General features: G+C 42.6%; 1 protein-coding gene across 1 annotated transcript; it reads left to right on the top strand.

The window, feature by feature from the left end:
• The first annotated feature begins 8,898 nt into the window (after positions 1-8,898).
• On the top strand, positions 8,899-17,895 carry Fcrl5 (Fc receptor like 5). Its single transcript, XM_038311101.1, has 9 exons — positions 8,899-9,516; positions 10,318-10,605; positions 10,761-11,039; positions 11,487-11,600; positions 12,526-12,550; positions 14,904-14,986; positions 15,168-15,239; positions 15,798-15,829; positions 16,932-17,895. The coding sequence occupies exons 1-9, from the start codon at positions 9,144-9,146 to the stop codon at positions 17,001-17,003; spliced, it is 1,338 nt and encodes a 445-aa protein (XP_038167029.1). The 5' UTR covers positions 8,899-9,143; the 3' UTR covers positions 17,004-17,895.
• The last annotated feature ends 1,267 nt before the right edge of the window (positions 17,896-19,162 follow it).

The following is a 19,162-nucleotide window of genomic DNA, read 5'->3' on the forward strand; positions in this document are numbered from 1 at the left end:
TAGTTCTGTGCCCCATTGTTTTAAATGGGTTTTTTGATTTCTTTATGCCCAGTACTTTTAGTTCTTTATGCATTTCAGATACTAACCCTTTATTGGATGTCTAAATGATAAAAATCTTTTCCCATATTGTGGCCTGTAGCGTCGTCTGAACAATGATGCCCTTGCCATACAAAAGCTCAACTTCATGAGGTCCCATTTATTAATTGTTGATCTTCTGAAGAGGTGTTGGATTTTGTCTGCATCTAATGAGATGATCATGCAGTTTTTGTCTTTCCATCTCTTTATATGCTGGGTGACATTTATCAGTTGAACCATAACTGCATCTCTAAGAGAGGAAGAGACAACGAAAGACAGAAAACATGTAAAAATCTTACAAACACATGACAGCTACTCAGCCAGCTTACTCAGGCATCTTCAGTGAGGGGAAAGCTGGTGCTGAACCAAGAATGACTGAACCGAGAATGGACTCCTGGTAGGAATGTAAATCACTTGTGGAAATAATTTGGCAGTTTCTTTAAAAGTTAATTATCTCCAGACTCAACAATTCCATTCAAATACTTACACATAAATATTTACAGCAATTTTGATCATAAGTCAATGAATGAATTTCAGAAATGTTGAGTTAAGGAAAACAATTTAGAAACAATAAATATTATGTATTTTCAATTTTAGGAAGCCACAAAAATTAAAGTAACAGAATACAGATTAACAGTTACACAGGCTTGGAGTGCCTGAGAAGGGGTAGGCACGCACGCACACACACACGCACACACATACACACCCCACAGCTGGTCTGGGAGAAGTGAAACACTGGACTCCAAGACACTGAACCTCCTATAGAATTTTTAATACAATGAAAAATGAAAGACTGAACGAAGCCTGGAACCAGCCAAGTGGGGCCCTTGCCTCCAGGAAAGAGATTCCACACACTGCTAACCATAACAGTATGAAACTCAAGCCTAGACAAGAATGGGTCGACCAGGACTGCTTAGATGTGCACATCACTGGCCCTCTTCTATTTAAACTTAAATCTCATTTTGAGTCCTAAGGATGATGAAGGGAGGTCACTGTATCTCTTGTCCCTCTAAATATGGCCACACTGAATAAATACCTTTTTTCCTGGTTTTCTGGTATTTATTTGGCCATGTTAAGTCACTTATGAAGGGTGAGTGGCTGCACCTGACTAGTATTTTTTAATCAGGAAGGGGCCAAAGCAAGCCCCTGTCCCCAAAACACTGAGAGACAATGGAATAGGGGCTCTCTGACTGAACCTGGCCTCGTAGTCTTGTCTACAACTCTCTAGGAAGGAAAGAGTTCCTGCTGCAAAGGAACAAAGACTTGATTTACTCTGGAGTGAATATGAGCAAGCATGGCCCAGAAACACAGGTTCAGGTTTTTCTTTTTTTTTTTCCAAATACACCTTCCAAAGAAGTATCAAGTTCATTAACTTTTTGTAGTAACAGAAGAAAGTCAGTCATAAAGTAACACACTTTTCAAATACATCACTAGGTATATCAAGTAGGTGGGTTATAGCACAGCAGGAGGGCCTGACAGAATTATTAGACATGTAGAAAATAGACATTCCCAAAGGATTTATACAATAGTGACAAAGGAGGTTAGTTCGTGTATAGAGAAGAGTAATTATTAATGGAGACAAAGATGCCCAAGATAATCTGACCCTGGACTTGGCAATATTCCAACCTCTCCACACCACTGAAGTTGTAGTCAATTAGCCTTTACAGACACAGTTTCTTTCCAGAATTTTCCTTTCACAGGATACAGAATGTGACAGCTGGATATAGACTGTGACCCCATGTCCAGTAAGACACACGCACGCACACACACACACGCATGCACACACACACACACACACACACACACACACACACACACACACAATACACTTACTATTCTACAACCATTACTATAGTTGCATTTATGACAGTTTATTTTTGTCAAAAATCATTACTCTGTGTACTTAAAATGAGCCCATTCTAGTTTATACTAATGGTACTGCAATGAGCAGATTTTTTTAATGTCTTTAAATCTATGGGTAGTGTGGAAATATATTTTAATCTGAAGAAATCTAAGGGCGCTGGAGTAGAACACACAAGAAAAGAGATCTGAAACAGAGTTGCAAAACTTCTCACTTTCCGACTTCCTGTTTCTGCATTTCAAGGGCTGGAGCTTTTGTATTGGTCCTTAAGGGTTAAATGTGGCAGATATCTTCATGTGGGTTTCCCAAGCCATAACCACAGCTGCTGGCACCACTGTCTGGTGCCCAGCAATTTCCCTGAACATTTAGGTGGTTTGTCAATGCCAATCTCTTTTTCCTAAAGTTGAGTGTATCCACCTCTGCCGACTTCTTTCCCTAGCCCTTTTCTTCATATGTGCTTGATCCCCAAACTTAGATGGACTTCTCAATCTTTCTAATAACCCAGCCTTTGTGGGTTGCCTAGCTATCCTTAATGTTGATGATTAAAGATTCAAGAAATGTTGAGAAATAAAATAGTTTATTCCCCGTTAATCCACAATGTGAATCACATACAAGCTTTGGGTAACAAAGAAATGATGACACAAATGCTAAAGAAAGCCATGGAGGAATCGCACGCCCCTAACTGGGGTAAGGAGAGGGATCGTGACCCAGGAACATCAGATCAAGGTGAACTCCTTCCAGTGCACAGAGACTAGTGGGTGTGTACTCGCTGCCTGTATTGTATTGCAAGCATTTCCCAGTTTATAACTTTCTGTAACTTTTTGAAAAGTGTTTCATGTTCATTTATTGGGACACTGAAATTTTAAAATGGGAGAGGTATCTATATGAATAGCTGAACCCCATATAAATCAGCATATGTAACTGTGGGCACCAACCATAACCTGGGAACAGTCCCTTCAGTCCCTGAATCTGACAGTCGAGTGTTGGACCACAGGCAAAGCTTTGAAGAAAGAAGGTGTATTTGAGCAAACACTTAAACTGACATCTTTAGCAAAGATGGAGTTGATGTGCTATGTGAAACTCTGCAGGACTAAAGCTCAGTGAGACTAGTCAAAACAAAACCCTCTCCTGGAAACCCCCAAGATACGTGAGTTCTTAAAGAAAAGACACCCTCATCTCCCAATGCACAAAATCTCCAAATCATGAAGCTGAACCAACCCATACAAAGAATCAACTTCATTTTTTCAGCTTTCATGGAGGAGGAATTTGAGATTAACCTCCTTTGTATGTCTATTTCTGTAAACTCGTGCTGAAGGTTAACTTCCGATCCTGACTTCCTCAAACCTCAGAGATGCTGTCAGCTGTTGACTCCCATGTGAATAGCTTGGTTTTGCTTTCTTTTTTTCTTTTGGTATAAGGCACCTTCAAGTTACCGTCCCCAGGTTGGCCCTCATGCTACCTTGGCTCCTGCTGTTGATCTGTGGTGAGTTGGACAACTAAGGGTGGGGTCTGGGATCTCACTTCTTGAAAAGGTGTCGAGAATTATAGGACTAAGCTTCTGCCTGGGGATGGTTGTGTTGTCTCTGTCTCTGTCTCTCTCATATACACAAACAGGCGTGTACGTACACACACACGCAACATGGGCAACAAACTGGTCTCTCGGTTCCTTTTCTTCTATCAACACTATTTCTTTTTCAGTGTCAAACTTTAGTATTTCTCATCGCCCCCGCCTCATTCCAGTTAAGATTCTCTGGTGTCATCTATCTAAATGGAAAGATTGTTTTTCCATTGTTAGTAGATTTACTCCTGACATCCCCATAGCTTAGGGTGGGTGCTCTTTCACCCTCTCTCTCCACTGCACGATCAGATGACACAATCCCAGGTGTCCTAACTGCCTGAGCAGACGAGCGGTACTCTACACAAACGCTTGCCTAACTGTTTACCATCATGGAATGTAGAAACCAAGACACACACGTTCTTCACCTTGCTGGGAACCTCATATACACATCTACAACCCCGTTTTTCCACTCATAAGAACCATTATTTCAAATCTTCTCATTTCTCCTCAAACTTTTGATCCCATTTTATAATGTTGATTAATACTTTATTCAAAAAGTAAAAACAGCAAGAAAAAGAGTCTCCATATTTCTACTGCCATGTCTTCCAGCTGCCTACATGTCTTCTTCCTCCCTGAGTACATCTTGTCTCAAAGACAGGAGTCTCTGCTTATTAATGCACGGCCCTCCTCCTGCGCTAAAACTTGTCCCCTCTGCTCAGATGTTTCTGCACTCCAGTTTATTCCCATCAATGCACCTGTTTGCTTGGAATTTTTTCTCGTCCATGCACCATTTCTTTCTCCCTTCATCCTGTTCTCGGTGACTATTTCACTTCCCTGATCCTCTTTTAAAACTTCATTTTTAGTCAGACTGGCCTTTCTGAAGCTTTTGACACTTTTTCCCAGATGTTTAAGATGTTGTCCAAAGCAAAACAAAAACAGAATGTCTCTGTCTCATCAAAGATCTCTTCACATTCTCAATCTTGTCTCATGAGCTCCTCTCTCGTTCTTGACCCGGTCATTTTTTTAATTGTTCCAGGTCTCTTTTTGTGAACTCACTTTAATCAAACTTTTGTCTCTACCACTCCTTGGAAACTGTTCTTTCTAGCATCATCTACCACCTCCACATTGCCTCACCCAGAGGTCATTTCCATTTCCTATTTCCTTCACCCCTCAGGGGAAGGTACAGTCAGTCATTCCCTCTTTCAAGATACTTCACTTGGTCTCCAGAGGCCGTGTTCCTGTTTCCTTTCTGCTTCACATCTGCTCTTCTTAGTTCCTCTGCTAAATTGAATCTGTCCTCAACTTATTGACAGTTTTAAAGTGGAGACCTAGACTTCATCTGTAGTTTCTTCTCCAAATTTATACAACTTTGTCACTTAAGGTGCCAAGTTGTCTAACTTAAGCTTAACTCACCAAATTTGACTTATTCTTCAAATAGAAGCCAATGGTTGCTCAGGTGTCTACCAGACATCCTAACCGGCTTTCCTGATTTCTACATCTGTTACCACTACACAAAATTTATTCATTTCCCCATAACTCTTCTGTTTCAATAAATGTTATCACCATTTTTCCAGTCACTCTGGCCAAAAATTGAGAAATAGTGTTTATCCTCTCTTACCTTCTCTCCATCTCCTTCCCTCTCTTTCCCTTCTCTCCCTCCCTCTCTTCCTCTCTCTATCCCTCCCCATCTTTCTTTCTCTCTCCCTCCCTCCCTCTCATCTCCACTCTCCTCATGGTTGCTACTCTGTGCCAGCAGCACTCTGAGTGTCCAGATCGTCTGAAACTTTAATACAAACTTATTTCTCTGCTTTTTTATTTGAGCACTACTCTCTGAAATAATGTTCTGTTTTTATGAAAAACTTTTACATTAAAGTATAATTATATCACTTCTACCATCACACATTAATAATCTTTTTTATTATTGTTGTTCCATATATGTACATAAATATATAACTACAACCTGTTGAGTCAAGTGTGGCTTGTGTGTATACAGTTCCAGGGCTGATCACTTTGTATTGGACAACCACTTAGGGGACTCACCCCTGGAAGGGGATATTCCTCCACACGCACTCAGCAGTTATTATTTGCTGGAATTTCTTTGTCTGGGGTGGGGACCCTAACATGTCCCCTTGAGTGTTAATATGTGCTGTGTTGTCATCGTTCTGGTCTTCTAAAGGCAGCCATATTGTTGAGGTGTCGTGCTTTCCTATTATTTTTTGGATACATAGTTCCACAGCAAACTTTCTGGTCCTCTACTCTTTACTCTTTTTGTCTTCTCTCCTGCATTGTTCTCTAAGTCTTAGGTACCAGAGTTGTCTCTCACTATAGTGTAGATTCCTTGACAGTCAAATATTCAAAAGTATTTCTTTACGAACAAATATATAAATGTTATTTTTCTGCTAGCTCCCTCTGATTGCTTGCTAGTACCTAAAAAACTAATTATTCAAATAAGCATTTAATCAAATAGGCATTTCAAACTAAGCATAATTAAAAACAATAATTATGAAAAATCTTGATTAGATCTTAAAGAAACGTGAGCATTACCCTCACTGCTCCGGCCACACTCGCTTGTCTCCACAAATCTCCTTTTCAGTCTCACTCAAAAGAAAGCTGCAGAGGAGATGCACGCCTCCCAGGACTTCAGGGCCTTCGAGAGGGAAAAAGAATACCTGTATCTCTACTGTTTAGTGACAAACTCCAAGTTTTCTCCAGAATTTCTCCTTCTTGACCAATTATATCACAAAAGGAGAGAATATTTGAAGAACTCTAACTCTCCTCTGAACCCAGAACTCCTCTGATGGGAAGTTGGTGCCTGCAGGGTCTCATGCCTTGAGATTGAGACCTTTATCCCTCTTATTTGATTTGTTACACCTGGCAGCATGTCCAGAGGTGAAACTTAAGATCTTTAAGAGGAGGAGAAAGTAGAGAATAAGGGCAGAGGAACACACTGACAGGCAGTTACGAGCAAGACTCCATCCCTTCATCACAGGGACAAGGGCTACTGAAAATTACCTTATGATCATAAAAAGGACTTGTGTCTTTTCTGGATGATTAGAATATGGGGAAAGAAACAGAGAAAGAAGAAAGGAATTTGAGGCGGAGGAGGTATGGCAAAAAAAGGGGAAGAAGAGGGAGTTGTGGGGAAGGCACAAGGGAAGGAGAGGGCACTGTGGGGAGAACCCTTTGGAGAAGTTTAACTGTGTGTCTGTGCATCTTGCTGCTTGGTTCAGCCTGTACTGGTTTCTTTTCCAGCTCCACTCTGTGAACCTGATGGTGAGTTGTGCTTCTCAGTCTTCCTCACAGTCTAGGGAGTACCTTGTCATCGCAATCAGTACACAAGACTTGTGGATGGCTGAACAGCCCATGCCTGAACAGCACGCAAACTTCAGAGACTTCTGGATGGAGGCTGTGACCTGTATCCGCCAACAGGGGGAGCTAGTCTGGAGCCACCTCTGCACAAGCAGGAAAAAGCCTCAGGGATTTACATTACAAGGAGTCTGCTCTTCAGAGGCCCTAGGTCCTCACTGTGCTCTTCAGCTAGGGAATGCACTTCCAGTGGCTGAGAACACAGAGCCACAGAGTCACAGAGCACAGCACTACACTTAGTCCCCCCAGCCAGGGCAGAATCCAACAGGATGGCTGCCTCGTGCTGTTTTAACAGTGCTCTGAAGTTGTAGCTTTTTGTTCTCTCTCTCTCTCTCTCTCTCTCTCTCTCTCTCTCTCTCTCTCTCTCTCTCTCTCTCTCTCTCTCTCTGTCTGTCTGTCTCTCTCTCTCTCTCCTCCGTATATGCAAATTTAATTGATTTTCTTACCAGAAGGAACTTTCTCTTGTGAATTTTATGCAAATCTACCGGGTATGAACTGATCTCTTGCACACAAACTATTAATCACTAGGTTAAAAAAAGATTGTCTGATGCACTCAGCAGCACAGGATCAGAGATGCCCCATGGTTAAGGGGATCAAAAAACTCTGGTCTTCTGGGTTACTCAGTGATATCCAAATTTAACTCATTCGTGTTAATGCTATGTGTGCTGTGTGCTTGGTTTCCCCTTTCCCTTTAAGCCCAGACACTCAATCACAGCCTAAAGAGAAATACAAGCCCACATCAAGGGCAAGGAAATCATCAGTTTACATGTGTTTAAGGAATTCTCTGATGTTGAGAATGATCAGAAACAAGCTGGGAACCACAAAGCAAAACTTCCTGCAGTGAGTTTCTAGCTTCTTGCTCCTTGTTTTTCTGGCTCAGTCAGGAAAGAGGCCTGCAGTTACCTAACACCTTTCTTCTCAGCTCAGTTTCAAATGCTGCGGAGTTTATCAGTCCTATCAAAACCACAGATGTCCACAAAGAGAAGATGTAGGTATTTCATACTCAGGAAAGGTGCTTACTGCACGCATAACTGATGCCTAAAAGGATTATGCAAAAAGGCTTCTAGCCGGGCGGTGGTGGCGCAGACCTTTAATCCCAGCACTTGGGAGGCAGAGGCAGGCGGATCTCTGTGAGTTCGAGGCCAGCCTGGTCTACAAGAGCTAGTTCCAGGACAGGCTCTAAAAAAGCTGCAGAGAAACCCTGTCTCGAAAAACCAAAAAAAAAAAAAAAACCAAAAAGGCTTCTTGTAGGAAGGATTGAGTTCATAGACACTGAACTAGGTATCTCCAGGGACCCAGAGGACCCAGAAGACTTTCATATGGTGAAGAGAGAAAAAGGTTTCTCTTATGAAAACTATAAAAACTTCCCAAACTGAGAGGCTCTAGGGGTTAACAAATGCCCAAAGAGACTAAGGCATATCCAGGGCTGGTGGGACAGTGAAGGGGAGGAGGGAAGAGAGCAGCTTCAACCATCTTTACAGATTCAGAAAGGAGCCCCTAACACTCCAAAGCGTGTGTCTCTAGACTTCAGGCATAGAGTAAGTGTTCGTCTCATCTCATGGATTCCACAGAGGTTTGTATAGAAGTCCTGAACCATGGGATCTGGGCTGTATGGATGATGGAATCAGGGAATTTGTGCACTCACTTTTCTCCATCAGGAACTGCAACAGGAGGCTCAGAGAAGAATTAACAGAGAACTGAGCCCCTCTTGCTGTTTCTATGGCGTTGCTTTTATAACAACCAGGTCCCCCAGGTCCCCTGTTGTGTATTTAAATGTAATTTCATTGGTCTGAGATATCAGGAAAAGGGGAACCTTTTTTTCTTATCAATATGATTTATAACAAAGGTAAAATAAATGAGGTGAGTTTTAACTCAATGGTAGAACTCTTGCCCAGTCTATATAATGTTATGCTGTTTTGATTCCCAGTACTATCAAAATAGAAAGGATGGAGAAGGAGGAGGAGGAGGAGAAGGAGAAGCATGTAGAAGAGGAGAAAGAGAAGGAGAAGGGGAGAACAACAACAGGAGGAGAAAGACAGGAAGGAAAGAGGGGGAAAGACAGGGAAAGGAGAAAGGAGAGACAAAGACAGTTTTCTAGAACTTCAAGCTTCACCATATCCAGTTGTCTTCAATATACTAGCTCTGGCATAACTTTATAAATTATGCCAGAAACTTAAAAAAATAAGTTAATGAGATCTAAGCCACGATCTGGAAGCTGATGTCATCACATAGGCTTAGGGTGTACCAGAAGGAGCAGGATGGGTTCACAGCAAAGAGAAACTCATGGCTATGAGGGAGGTGATAGGAGATGTTGTATGTTCTTCTGACCATGAATATTGCCCTGGAGTTTATGTGTATATCTTCTCTCTAGAGTTGTTTCCATACCCTGTGCTAGAAGTCAGTCCTTCCCGTCCTATAGAAGGGCATTCCATGACCCTGACCTGCAAGACCCAGCTCCTTGCACAGAGGCCAGATAGCCAGTTCCGCTTCTGCTTCTTTAGTGATGGCAAGTTTCTTGGGTCAGGCTGCAGCAGCTCCCCAAAGCTTCAGTTCCCAGCCATATGGAGGAAAAACCCAGAGGTTTACCGGTGCATGGCAGAAGAAACAATTTACAATAAAAGAAAGTGGAGTCTGCCAATCAAGATACCCGTGCAGAGTGAGTATCTGAGCTTGCTCTTCCAGAGTCGGAGCTGGGTAAAAGACAGCAGAACACGTTGTCTTACATGCTCCTGAGAAGGTAGACATTGGGAGGAACTACTAGCTGCCCTGGTGAAGTGGGAAGAAAAGGTTCCTGGTAGAAGTGTGTAGAATAGGTTATTGGAAAAGAGTTTATGGGAGACACTACAATAGAAAAATCATGTTTTATTATCCTGTACCATGTGATTGCTTGTCAGTGCTGATCATCAAAAGCAAATGTCCAGTGCCTACAGAAGGTTGAGTAGTCTCAAACTTGCTAAAGCTTCAACACTGATAAAAAACAAAATGTAAAAAAACCTCGAACAGTTCACGCAAAGCAGAACCTACTCTAGTGCTTTGTACTTGTGGTGTAACTGACCTCTAGAGCTGCAGGAGGTAATGACAGTCACACACTTACAAATGGAAATTGGATAAGAGAAGTTAAGTCATTTGATTGATACATAGCAAATAAGGGTTTGAAAAACTTCACAGCCCAGCAGTTTGGTTTATAACTTGAACTTGAAATCACTATAGGGCAGTAGAAATTATGTTATCCTAGGGTGGGAGATGACATCACATTCTCTACAGTAGAGTGCTTTTTCTTACCCTGTGACTTTCAGCCTAATCTAAGACGATTCTAAGTCAGCAGAACACCAGCCCCAATGTAAGCTATTAAAAAAATTGACTTTGCCAGCAGCCTTTGTTTTCAGGACCACCGCACCTACTCCTCTCTGAAAAGCCCCCTACTCAGGGTCCTCTTCATTATCTTGTGTTCCCACAGGAATCCCTGTCTCTGATGTGAGCTTGGAGACACGGCCCACTGGGGGACGGGTGATGGAGGGAAACAAACTGGTCCTCATCTGCTCAGTTGTTAATGCCACTGGAAACATAACGTATCTCTGGTACAGAGGGGCACTGGGCTCCAACCTGGAAACAAAGACACAGCATTCACTGTCAGCAGAGTTTGAGATCACTGAAGTGAAGAGAAGGGATGCTGAGCAGTACTACTGTGCAGCTGACAATGGCTACGGCCCTGTTCTCAGCGAGCTGGTGAGCATCACTGTCAGAGGTATGTGACAGAGCTACCTCATCTCAACCAGCAGGTCTCACTCCCCTGAGTGGCCTTTAGCAACTTTATGGGGTTGAGCCTCTAGAGAATAGGCAGAAATTATGGGTCTGTCGTACCATCAAGGCGCCTTTCTCTAATTGTCCACTGTTAAACAGTTCCAGTGTCTCGCCCTGTCCTTACCTTTGAGGACTCTGGAATTCAGGCTGTGCTGGGGGACCTGGTGGAGCTTCACTGTGAAGCCCTGAGAGGCTCTCCCCCAATCTTCTACCAGTTCTATCACGAGAATGTCATTCTGGGGAACAGCTCAGCTCCCTCTGGAGGAGGAGCATCCTTTAACTTGTCCCTGACTGCAGAAAATTCTGGAAACTACTACTGTGAGGCCAACAATGGCCAGGGTGCCCAACGCAGTGAGGTGGTGACTCTCAACATACCAGGTACTGGTTAGGCTTTGAGAATCTTAAGGTCAGTGTCTCTTCCCCAGCATGCTAGGAGAGCTTCAGTGTTACCAGGGGTCTGTTGTTCGGGGCAGGGCTTCTGTATGTGATGCTGTCATGGGTGATGTATGTGAGAGGGCGGGACTTCTGTACATGACATTGTCATGAGTGGGAAACATAAGAAGGGCAGGGCTTCAATATGAGATGCTATCATAGTGATATACATGAGAGGGCAGGGCTTCTGTACCTGACGCTGTCATGGATAATGAACAGGAGAGGTGTGGAGGATAAAGTCTGAGTGCCTATCTTCTTTCATCAGTGTGGGAAGCAGGGGTTTTCTAGATAAACAAAGACACCTTCCTCCCATGAGGAGCAGTCCTTGAATGTAATCCATACACAAGATGTCTGCTTTCCAAACCCAATCCCTTCCTTACCATCTCTCCTCAGTGCCTATTGAACCTAGAAGCAATCTCACCTTAGGAATCACTGCATGGCTGCTTGGCTGTCTTGGCCTCATCACCATGGCCCTAATATTTTGCTACTGGATCAAGAGAAAAGTAGGTTAGTAACTTAATATATTCACATTTTGCTACTGTAGCCTTTCGTTTCCTGAAACTGACGGCACTTGTGGCCCCGCATACTGCAGTAAGCACGGGCTCTAGCTACCTAGCCTCTGTCCTCTCGAAAACTTTGAAAACTGGCTTAAGTACCACTTTAAAGAAAGTCCTTTAATTTCGCCAGCTAATACTTTGCTCTTCTGTGATTTAGATTTTATATAAAATATAACAACTTTTTAAACTAGAGAGAAGGAGCCCTTGGTCCTGACATTAGTGCCATACTCTTACCCAAGGGTTGCAAGTTTCTCTTCCTCCCTGAAACACAAGTCACATTCCTAGGGGTTGTGGTCATTCCTGGATCTTTCTCACCTTTTGGGTGAAATGTTCTTTTTCTCCTGAAAGTCTCACCTGGTAACATAGCCAACAATTGCTCTCCATTCTGAATTTTAGGTTATTTACCTTCCGAGTTTATCACTACCCACAATTTCACAGATATCTATGCTTCACTTTGGTCTCCTACTCTTCACTGAGCAAGTTGAAGATGGCCCATAGAGGACAATGTGAGGCAATTCAAATCTCATTTGAGTTTTAAGCTTTTCCAACATCTTTGGACACCTCTTCCCAGCTATAACTTGGCCATGGCAGCACCTGACTCTGGGACTCTGGGCAGGATAAGAGTCACCAGGGTTGTTGCACAATCCAAAGCAAAGCATGTGACAGGTGGCAAGTTCCAACTCTTGTTTCTGGCACTTAGTGGCTTTGGGAACTTGTTGACCTCCAGCTTTGGGAAGTTTACTTAACTCTGCTGGACCTTAATGGCCTTAGTTGTGACATAAAGACTCTATAAGTGTCCAGATGTCGGCTGGGGCCATAGTGCCATTCCAACAGTGGGCCCCACTGATACATGCTCTCATTTTTCTGCCTTGCAGGAAGACAGTTGGATGATCCACTCAGGTGAGAGGGCCCTGCTTTCTCTATGTGCTCGTGATGCTGAAAACTTACTTTAAAAAAGTTAATTCTTTTATTTTTTTTAAGATTATAGTATAATTACATCATTTCCCCCTTCTCTTTCCTTCCTCCAAACACTCCCATATACCCCTCCCTGCTTTTTCAAACTCATGGTATCCTTATTCTTTTGATTGTTGTTATATAGATAGATATATGTGCATGTATATAGATATATGTACATGTACATATGTATATATTTTTAAACCTAAATACAACATGCTCAGTCTGTATATTGTCTGTATGCTTGTTTCCAGGCCCAACCATTTGGTATTGGATAACCAGTTGGTATGCTACTCCCCAGGGAAGAGTGTATCTCCCACTGTTAGCATTGCTTAGTTGCCTCTGTGGTTCTTCATGTACAGTCTTTCCCTGTCCACTTCAGAGTGTCTATTTTTGTCGCTTTGTTTGGACAGCCATGTTTGTGAGACTTTATGGGTGTAGCTTCTTACATTCCTGAGAGACACTCTCACAGCAAACTTTTTGACCCTCTTGGCTCTCACAAACTTCCCACGCCCACATCTACAATGCCCCCGAGCCTTTAGTGCAGGAGTGTTTCATAGATGTGTCCACTGGGAATAAACTTCACAACTCTATGTTTTGATTGTTTGTGGTTTTCTGTAGTGGACTCAGTCTGTTTGCAAAGAGAAGGTTCTTTGTTGAGGGTTTAACTTATTTGCAAGTATAAGGACAAATATCTTTAGGAATTATGCTGGTTTAATACAGGGGTGGTGGGATGTGCTCCTCTAAGATTGATGACTTCACTACCCCCGAGTACTGCTTACCACTTCTGGGCCCTACATCTTCATGTCAGACTGGCTGTTGTGGTTCATCGGTGTCATCGCTGGATAGAACTGTTGGTTGCTTCCCTCCTTAGGAAGCTTGCACGGTGTCCTCTCTCATGAGCTGTTTTCCTGTTGAACTGCAGCTAAAGCTCACTCTTGAGTTCCCCCATTGGCAACTTTGAGCATTAATTTGCTATTTCTCTTTCACTAATTACTTTAAATTATTTCCCCATTTTCTCCATTGCTTCCTTCCAATGCCTCTGCAGTTTCCTTCTTTTGATTTCTTTTGACCCTGCCACTGATTTATTCATGCAGTCAACTTGCTTACAGAAGAGGTTTGACTAAATGGAAAGACCCTGAGACTCAAAAGCAGTTTAGGACAGGTAAGATATATACGCTGCATATCTCTGAAACACGAGACAGAGAGCAATAAACACACTGGAAATATTGGGGGTGACATTTTCTAGAAGCTGAGAGGAGGAAAACATTTCTAAAATGCTTGCCAGCTGCAGACTTAGCTTGTGTATTTTCCACATCAACAACAAACACTTTCCATATTTCCAGTGTGCATGTGCATGACCATTTTCTTTTGTTCTGTCCTCAAGTTGCTTATACTGGCCAAGTGTCTATTTTCACTGAGATGAATCACTATTTTTCCTTTAGTGCCCTGCTCTGTTCCAGTGGTCTAGCAGTTAGACTCCATGATAGGCAGACAGAAAAGGAGAGGGGCCATGACTTGGTAATAAAAAGGTTGAACTTCCAAGACACTGGCTTCTTCCTCACCCACCTGACCTGGGGACAAAAAAGCCTTGCAACTGCAAACAAAGACCGTGTGGGATTTCTCTCCTGCCAGTAGATTTCTCTCCTGCCAGTAGCTCTTGCTGATATACTGGCTCAAGTTCAAGATCTGGACACACTTACACAACAGTTGTCGTCCAATCAGACACCCAGTCTTTCTTCAACCAACCAACCCAGATAAGGGGAAAACAATTCTTCAATGACTTACAAAAAACATCAAAAATCAGCCCTCAAAGAGAAGCTGGACTTCAAATTTTCAAGCCGCCCCTCGGCTTTGCTGAGGGTCTTTCTCTGTGTCTGTTGTATGTGTGTACTTCCTCACCCCTCATAAAGTCTTTCTTCATCTGCGGACTCTGTCTTCCACCGTCTGCAGTGCTCAGTTTCTCTGCTGTCACCTATTGCACTCGAGGTTTTTTCTGCCTTTGAATTCTTTAACTGGCAGAGAAAATGAACCCAATCATGATCCCTAGATGGTAACAGCTTCCTGTGTGGGCAATGTCATAGTGAACCTGTGCCCGGGGAACATATGCACTGGGGGAGCACCACGGAGCCCCATTCTGCCCATGAATGAGGCTTTAGCTTGTACCACACAGCTGTACCTTCCAGCTGCTAATTTTTCTGTGAGTTAGTATCCTGTACAGGACCTTTTCCTTCACAGTTTACAATCTCAGACTGTAACACCCGGATCATCTGGAATGCCATGTGTTTTGCGCTTACAGGAGCCCTCCTAGGCCTATGCTCCAAGAATCCAGCTACCTCAACTCACCTGACCCAGAGCAGATACAGTCTGTGTACGAGAACGGTGAGGTTTCCCAATGACCTGAGGCAACGGCACAGGCTGCTTGCCAAAGCCGATTCTGCTGCCTCCTAATCCTTCTACAAACAGATGATTTGCCTGCCTTTGAGTTTGTGGTAGGAGGTGTGTGGAGTGAGTGACAGCAGGAAGAAAGGGCTGCCTCCATGTTTCTCCCTTCTCGTTTCAGTGAATGTTGTACGTGGTGATGAAATTTACTCACTCGTGTACCATATCCAACAGGAGCTAGAACCAACAGCAGGTGAGACATGGGATGGGATGACTTTTTCCCCGAACTTTTGTCTGTCCCAGAACCAACAAGACAGTCAGTGGCTCTGCTTGGCAATAGGGCAGTGTTTGTCCTTAGAGCTGACTGTAGGAGTCACTATAGTTACTTTAAAACTGACCTTTGTCTTGAAGCTGTGTCAAGTAGAGTCCATTGCTGTCCTTAGTGCATGTTTCACACGGCCTGTTTTTAATGGCAGCCCAAAGATGTCAGCTTCTGCCAAGTGACCCTACATGCCCCCCGCAGTGCTTCACCATGGCTGCCACTCTTGTCCCGTCCTATGTATGGTAGGCCCCAAAAAGGAGAGAGGTATCAAGTGTCTCTAGTGCCAGAAGGGCCTACACCCACCCACCCAGGCTCCTGTTCTTCTGTGGACACTAAGAGAATCATTCATGCGATAAAAAGGAAGACAGGAAATAATACTGGAGCTCAGTCCATGGAAAACAGGCTGGAGAAAAAGAAAGTTTTACTAAGGGGAGGTTGTAAATGACTAAATATAGGGGAACCTCATAGTGCTTATTCATTCCTCCACAGCCCAGCACATGAAGACGCATGGGGCAAGTGAGGTAAGCAGGGTCTTCATTGCTCTCTGTGTGCTTTCTCTGTTCCCTCTGGAGACTATGGTACTATTTTTCCACAGTATTGCTACTTAGGAGGAGGAAATAAATACCAGGGTCCCTTATTTACCAACACAGTAGAGATAAAAAGCATTTAGATAAATAGCAATGAAGAATTGCTACTTGAGGGAGTTTTGGAGGCTTATGGGTACATTTCCTTGAGCAATGTGCTGATGTATTGCTCAGTCTTGGTTTATACTTATTTTTCAAGTTTTATTTATTTGAAATTTTCTATCCTAAAATACTGTTGAACTGTACAGCCATTGACTAATGTCTATAGCTAGCAATATGAAGTGAACTAAGTTAATACTGAATAATACTAACTAAAACTAGTGCCGCCTTTAAAAACAGGCCTTGTGACACATGCATGACCCCATTCTAACAACAGCACTGGGATCTACTTTGCACAAAGAAATGATTTGTATTATGAAAAATTCTTAATTTATAACTCCTGGATAATTGAAGATATTCATGACGGGGGCTGGAGAGATGGCCTCACTGCTCTTACAGAGGACCAGGATTCAGTTCCCAGCACCCACACTAGGCGGCTTACAGCCACTGCCTCTCCACATTCAGGGAATCCGATGCATTTCTCTGCTCCCCATAGGTACATACCCACACACAGACAACACATACATGCACAATTTTAAAAAATTCTAAAATTCATCCATGGTGCTACATAAGTACTTTCCGAGTTGCAGGGATTTTGGCTTTGCTCCAACAAGTATCACAGGTACTTTTACGGTCTCATCCTCTGTAAGGGTAGTCTCGGGGCAGAGCCCAACTCCTTGGGAAACTGAGAGTATTCTCAGTTTAGTTTATTCATTCTAATGTCTTTGAGAAATGACTGCTCATAAGATTGTCCAGCGGGAGAATTTCTAGAAGCTTCAGGAGTGACAGGCTCCTCTGACCACACTGACAGAAGGCCTCTGGCTTCCAAGACGCTCCTTTTAAAGTGTTGTAGCTGCATATGACAAAATGCATCTGGGCTGACTGGGAAGAGGCCCAGTGGAAGACTTGTTCTTTGTCTTCTTTTCTTTGGTCCTTCCAGGTCTCCTCTGAAATCTATTCTAAGCCAAGGAAGCAAGACATTACATATATGGACTATGAAGACACTATATAAAACTATGTGAACAGCATCTATGCAGGCTGTGAGGAAGCCAAAGGCCTGGTATGCACTCTGAGGATACAGAGGAAGGAAAACTTTCCAGTATACCTTCCCCACATGCTTCCTTCACCTGTGCAGTGTGAAGTTGGTACAAGTCCTGAAGAAATCACCCAGAAAAACTGACTTAGATCCAGAAGCTGGAAGGATCTGCTGGTGGCATCTGCTTGTTGCCCATTCATTCTGGGGTGTGACAAATCGCATGCTACTCTTCATTTACAAGAGGAAAGTGGTGTGATGAAAGCCACTGAGATCTTGGAGCAGAGGGACTTAGAGTGCACAAAGCCAGCATCTATGACTTTGCAGGTCTGTTGCGGCTAGAGAGCTATGCTTCCCCTATGCCCATGGCCTGTCTACACTTGGAACACCTGAGTCAATGGACTTTGAGTTATGGCATCAATTTAGAATTAAAGCACAGTTGGAAAAAATTTACTGTGACTACACCTAATTTTAGTGACATATTTTGGGTGTATAGGCTAGTCTAAATCCTCTCATGATTTTATAATAGTTATTGAAAGATTCACCAAGTTCTAAGTTTTGAATTTTGTACAGCATTCAGACTAAACTTTATAAATATATTTAAATACAGTCCTTCTCTTTGAATTGTCAAACTTTTTGAATATAGTCATTTGGCTCAAAGCCTGTTTTAATTTTAAATCAATTACATATTTGCATTTATATATTAAAACAATTTAGAAATAAAGTGAAAAGTAAAGTCTTTGCTATGAGATACCACAAATGGCGACCACTGTGAAAACATATCCTGTATTTCTCCAGATGGTTTCTGCTTGTGCACAAACACTTGCATATAAATATAATCAAAAGTATAGCTACTCAAGTAGCTGAAACATGTCCAGGTATGTGTGTATCTATCATACTATTTCAAAAGACTGTGGAATTTTCTGTTGTGTGTTTATATCATAATAGATGCATTTTTCCTTTTACATAGTAATAAATCTATATAACCTAAAACTGATTAGTTTAATTTTTTGAGAATTTTAACTTTTTTTGAGACAGGACCTTGCTATGTAGACCAAATGTGTCTGGAATTTGAGATTCTCCTTCTTCAGTCTCCCAAGTACTGGGTCTACAGGCATGTGCCACCACGCTCTACTCATTTGAACAGTTTTAAATGTATGGTCTAGGGATGTCACCTACTCTCACATTTTAATACCTTTCACCACTGAAGGAGGTCAGGTAACAACTGCATTGGGAGAAAGCTGCCTTTTGCACTAGTTTAGCTGACATTCTTTCTTTGAGGTCAAAGATGGCTTGGTGGGGAACTATTGGGTTCTCTCATGAGGTTGTGGGAATTCTTCCAAAGAACAGGGCGTGCCCCATGTTATTTGTTATCCAGGGCTGTCCCCTTACACTTGTAGGCAGCTGGCCACAGATCTTCCTGTTTTTGTATCCTGAGCAAAGAATTACAGAAACTTGGATGAGAAGGACAGCATCTAAAAGTTTGAGAACTTGTCTGTGAATGTCTAATAGGGGTGGGGAAGTCCAGTAGTATTTAAAAGACCTCTTTCCCTCCAGATAGCTGCATGGGCATGTAGAATTAGGAAGGCATCTTTAGGTAGGATCTGTATAGATATTACCTTTCTTTTGCTGGAATAACTCAGAGGCTCTAGTGAAAGCAAAGAGCATAGTAAATTGGGCACTAGAATCCTGGAATAGAGTTCTCAAGGCAAGGGTACCTAAACTCATAACCACAGTGTAACTAAATATTTAATTCCATCCTTGAAGAAAGAGCTCCCCTCAGTGTACAATATTAAATTGGGATTCTTTGGAGGCTGAGTATTTCAGTCATGATGAGCTGCTTAGCTTAGCTATCTACTAGGAGGACCTCTTCACAGGAATGGAGGGGTTTCCCATATCCTTCTGGAAAACATGTGGAAGAATTTAAATTTTGACAAGCCTTACACATCACTTCAGGACCTTCCAACACAAGGGCTTGGTATTTAGTAAGGGAATTTGATATCAAAGATTCTCCTCCTTAGAGTTGAAAATACCTCAATAGCATGTGGGGTGTAAACCATTAGAATACCCCAGGGTAAATATTGAGCTTCTGGAATCAAAAGCCCCATGGCTGCAACTGCCCAGCAATAAGCAAGCTG

Source organism: Arvicola amphibius, chromosome 14 (assembly GCF_903992535.2).
Source record: "Arvicola amphibius chromosome 14, mArvAmp1.2, whole genome shotgun sequence".
NCBI lineage: Eukaryota > Metazoa > Chordata > Mammalia > Rodentia > Cricetidae > Arvicola > Arvicola amphibius.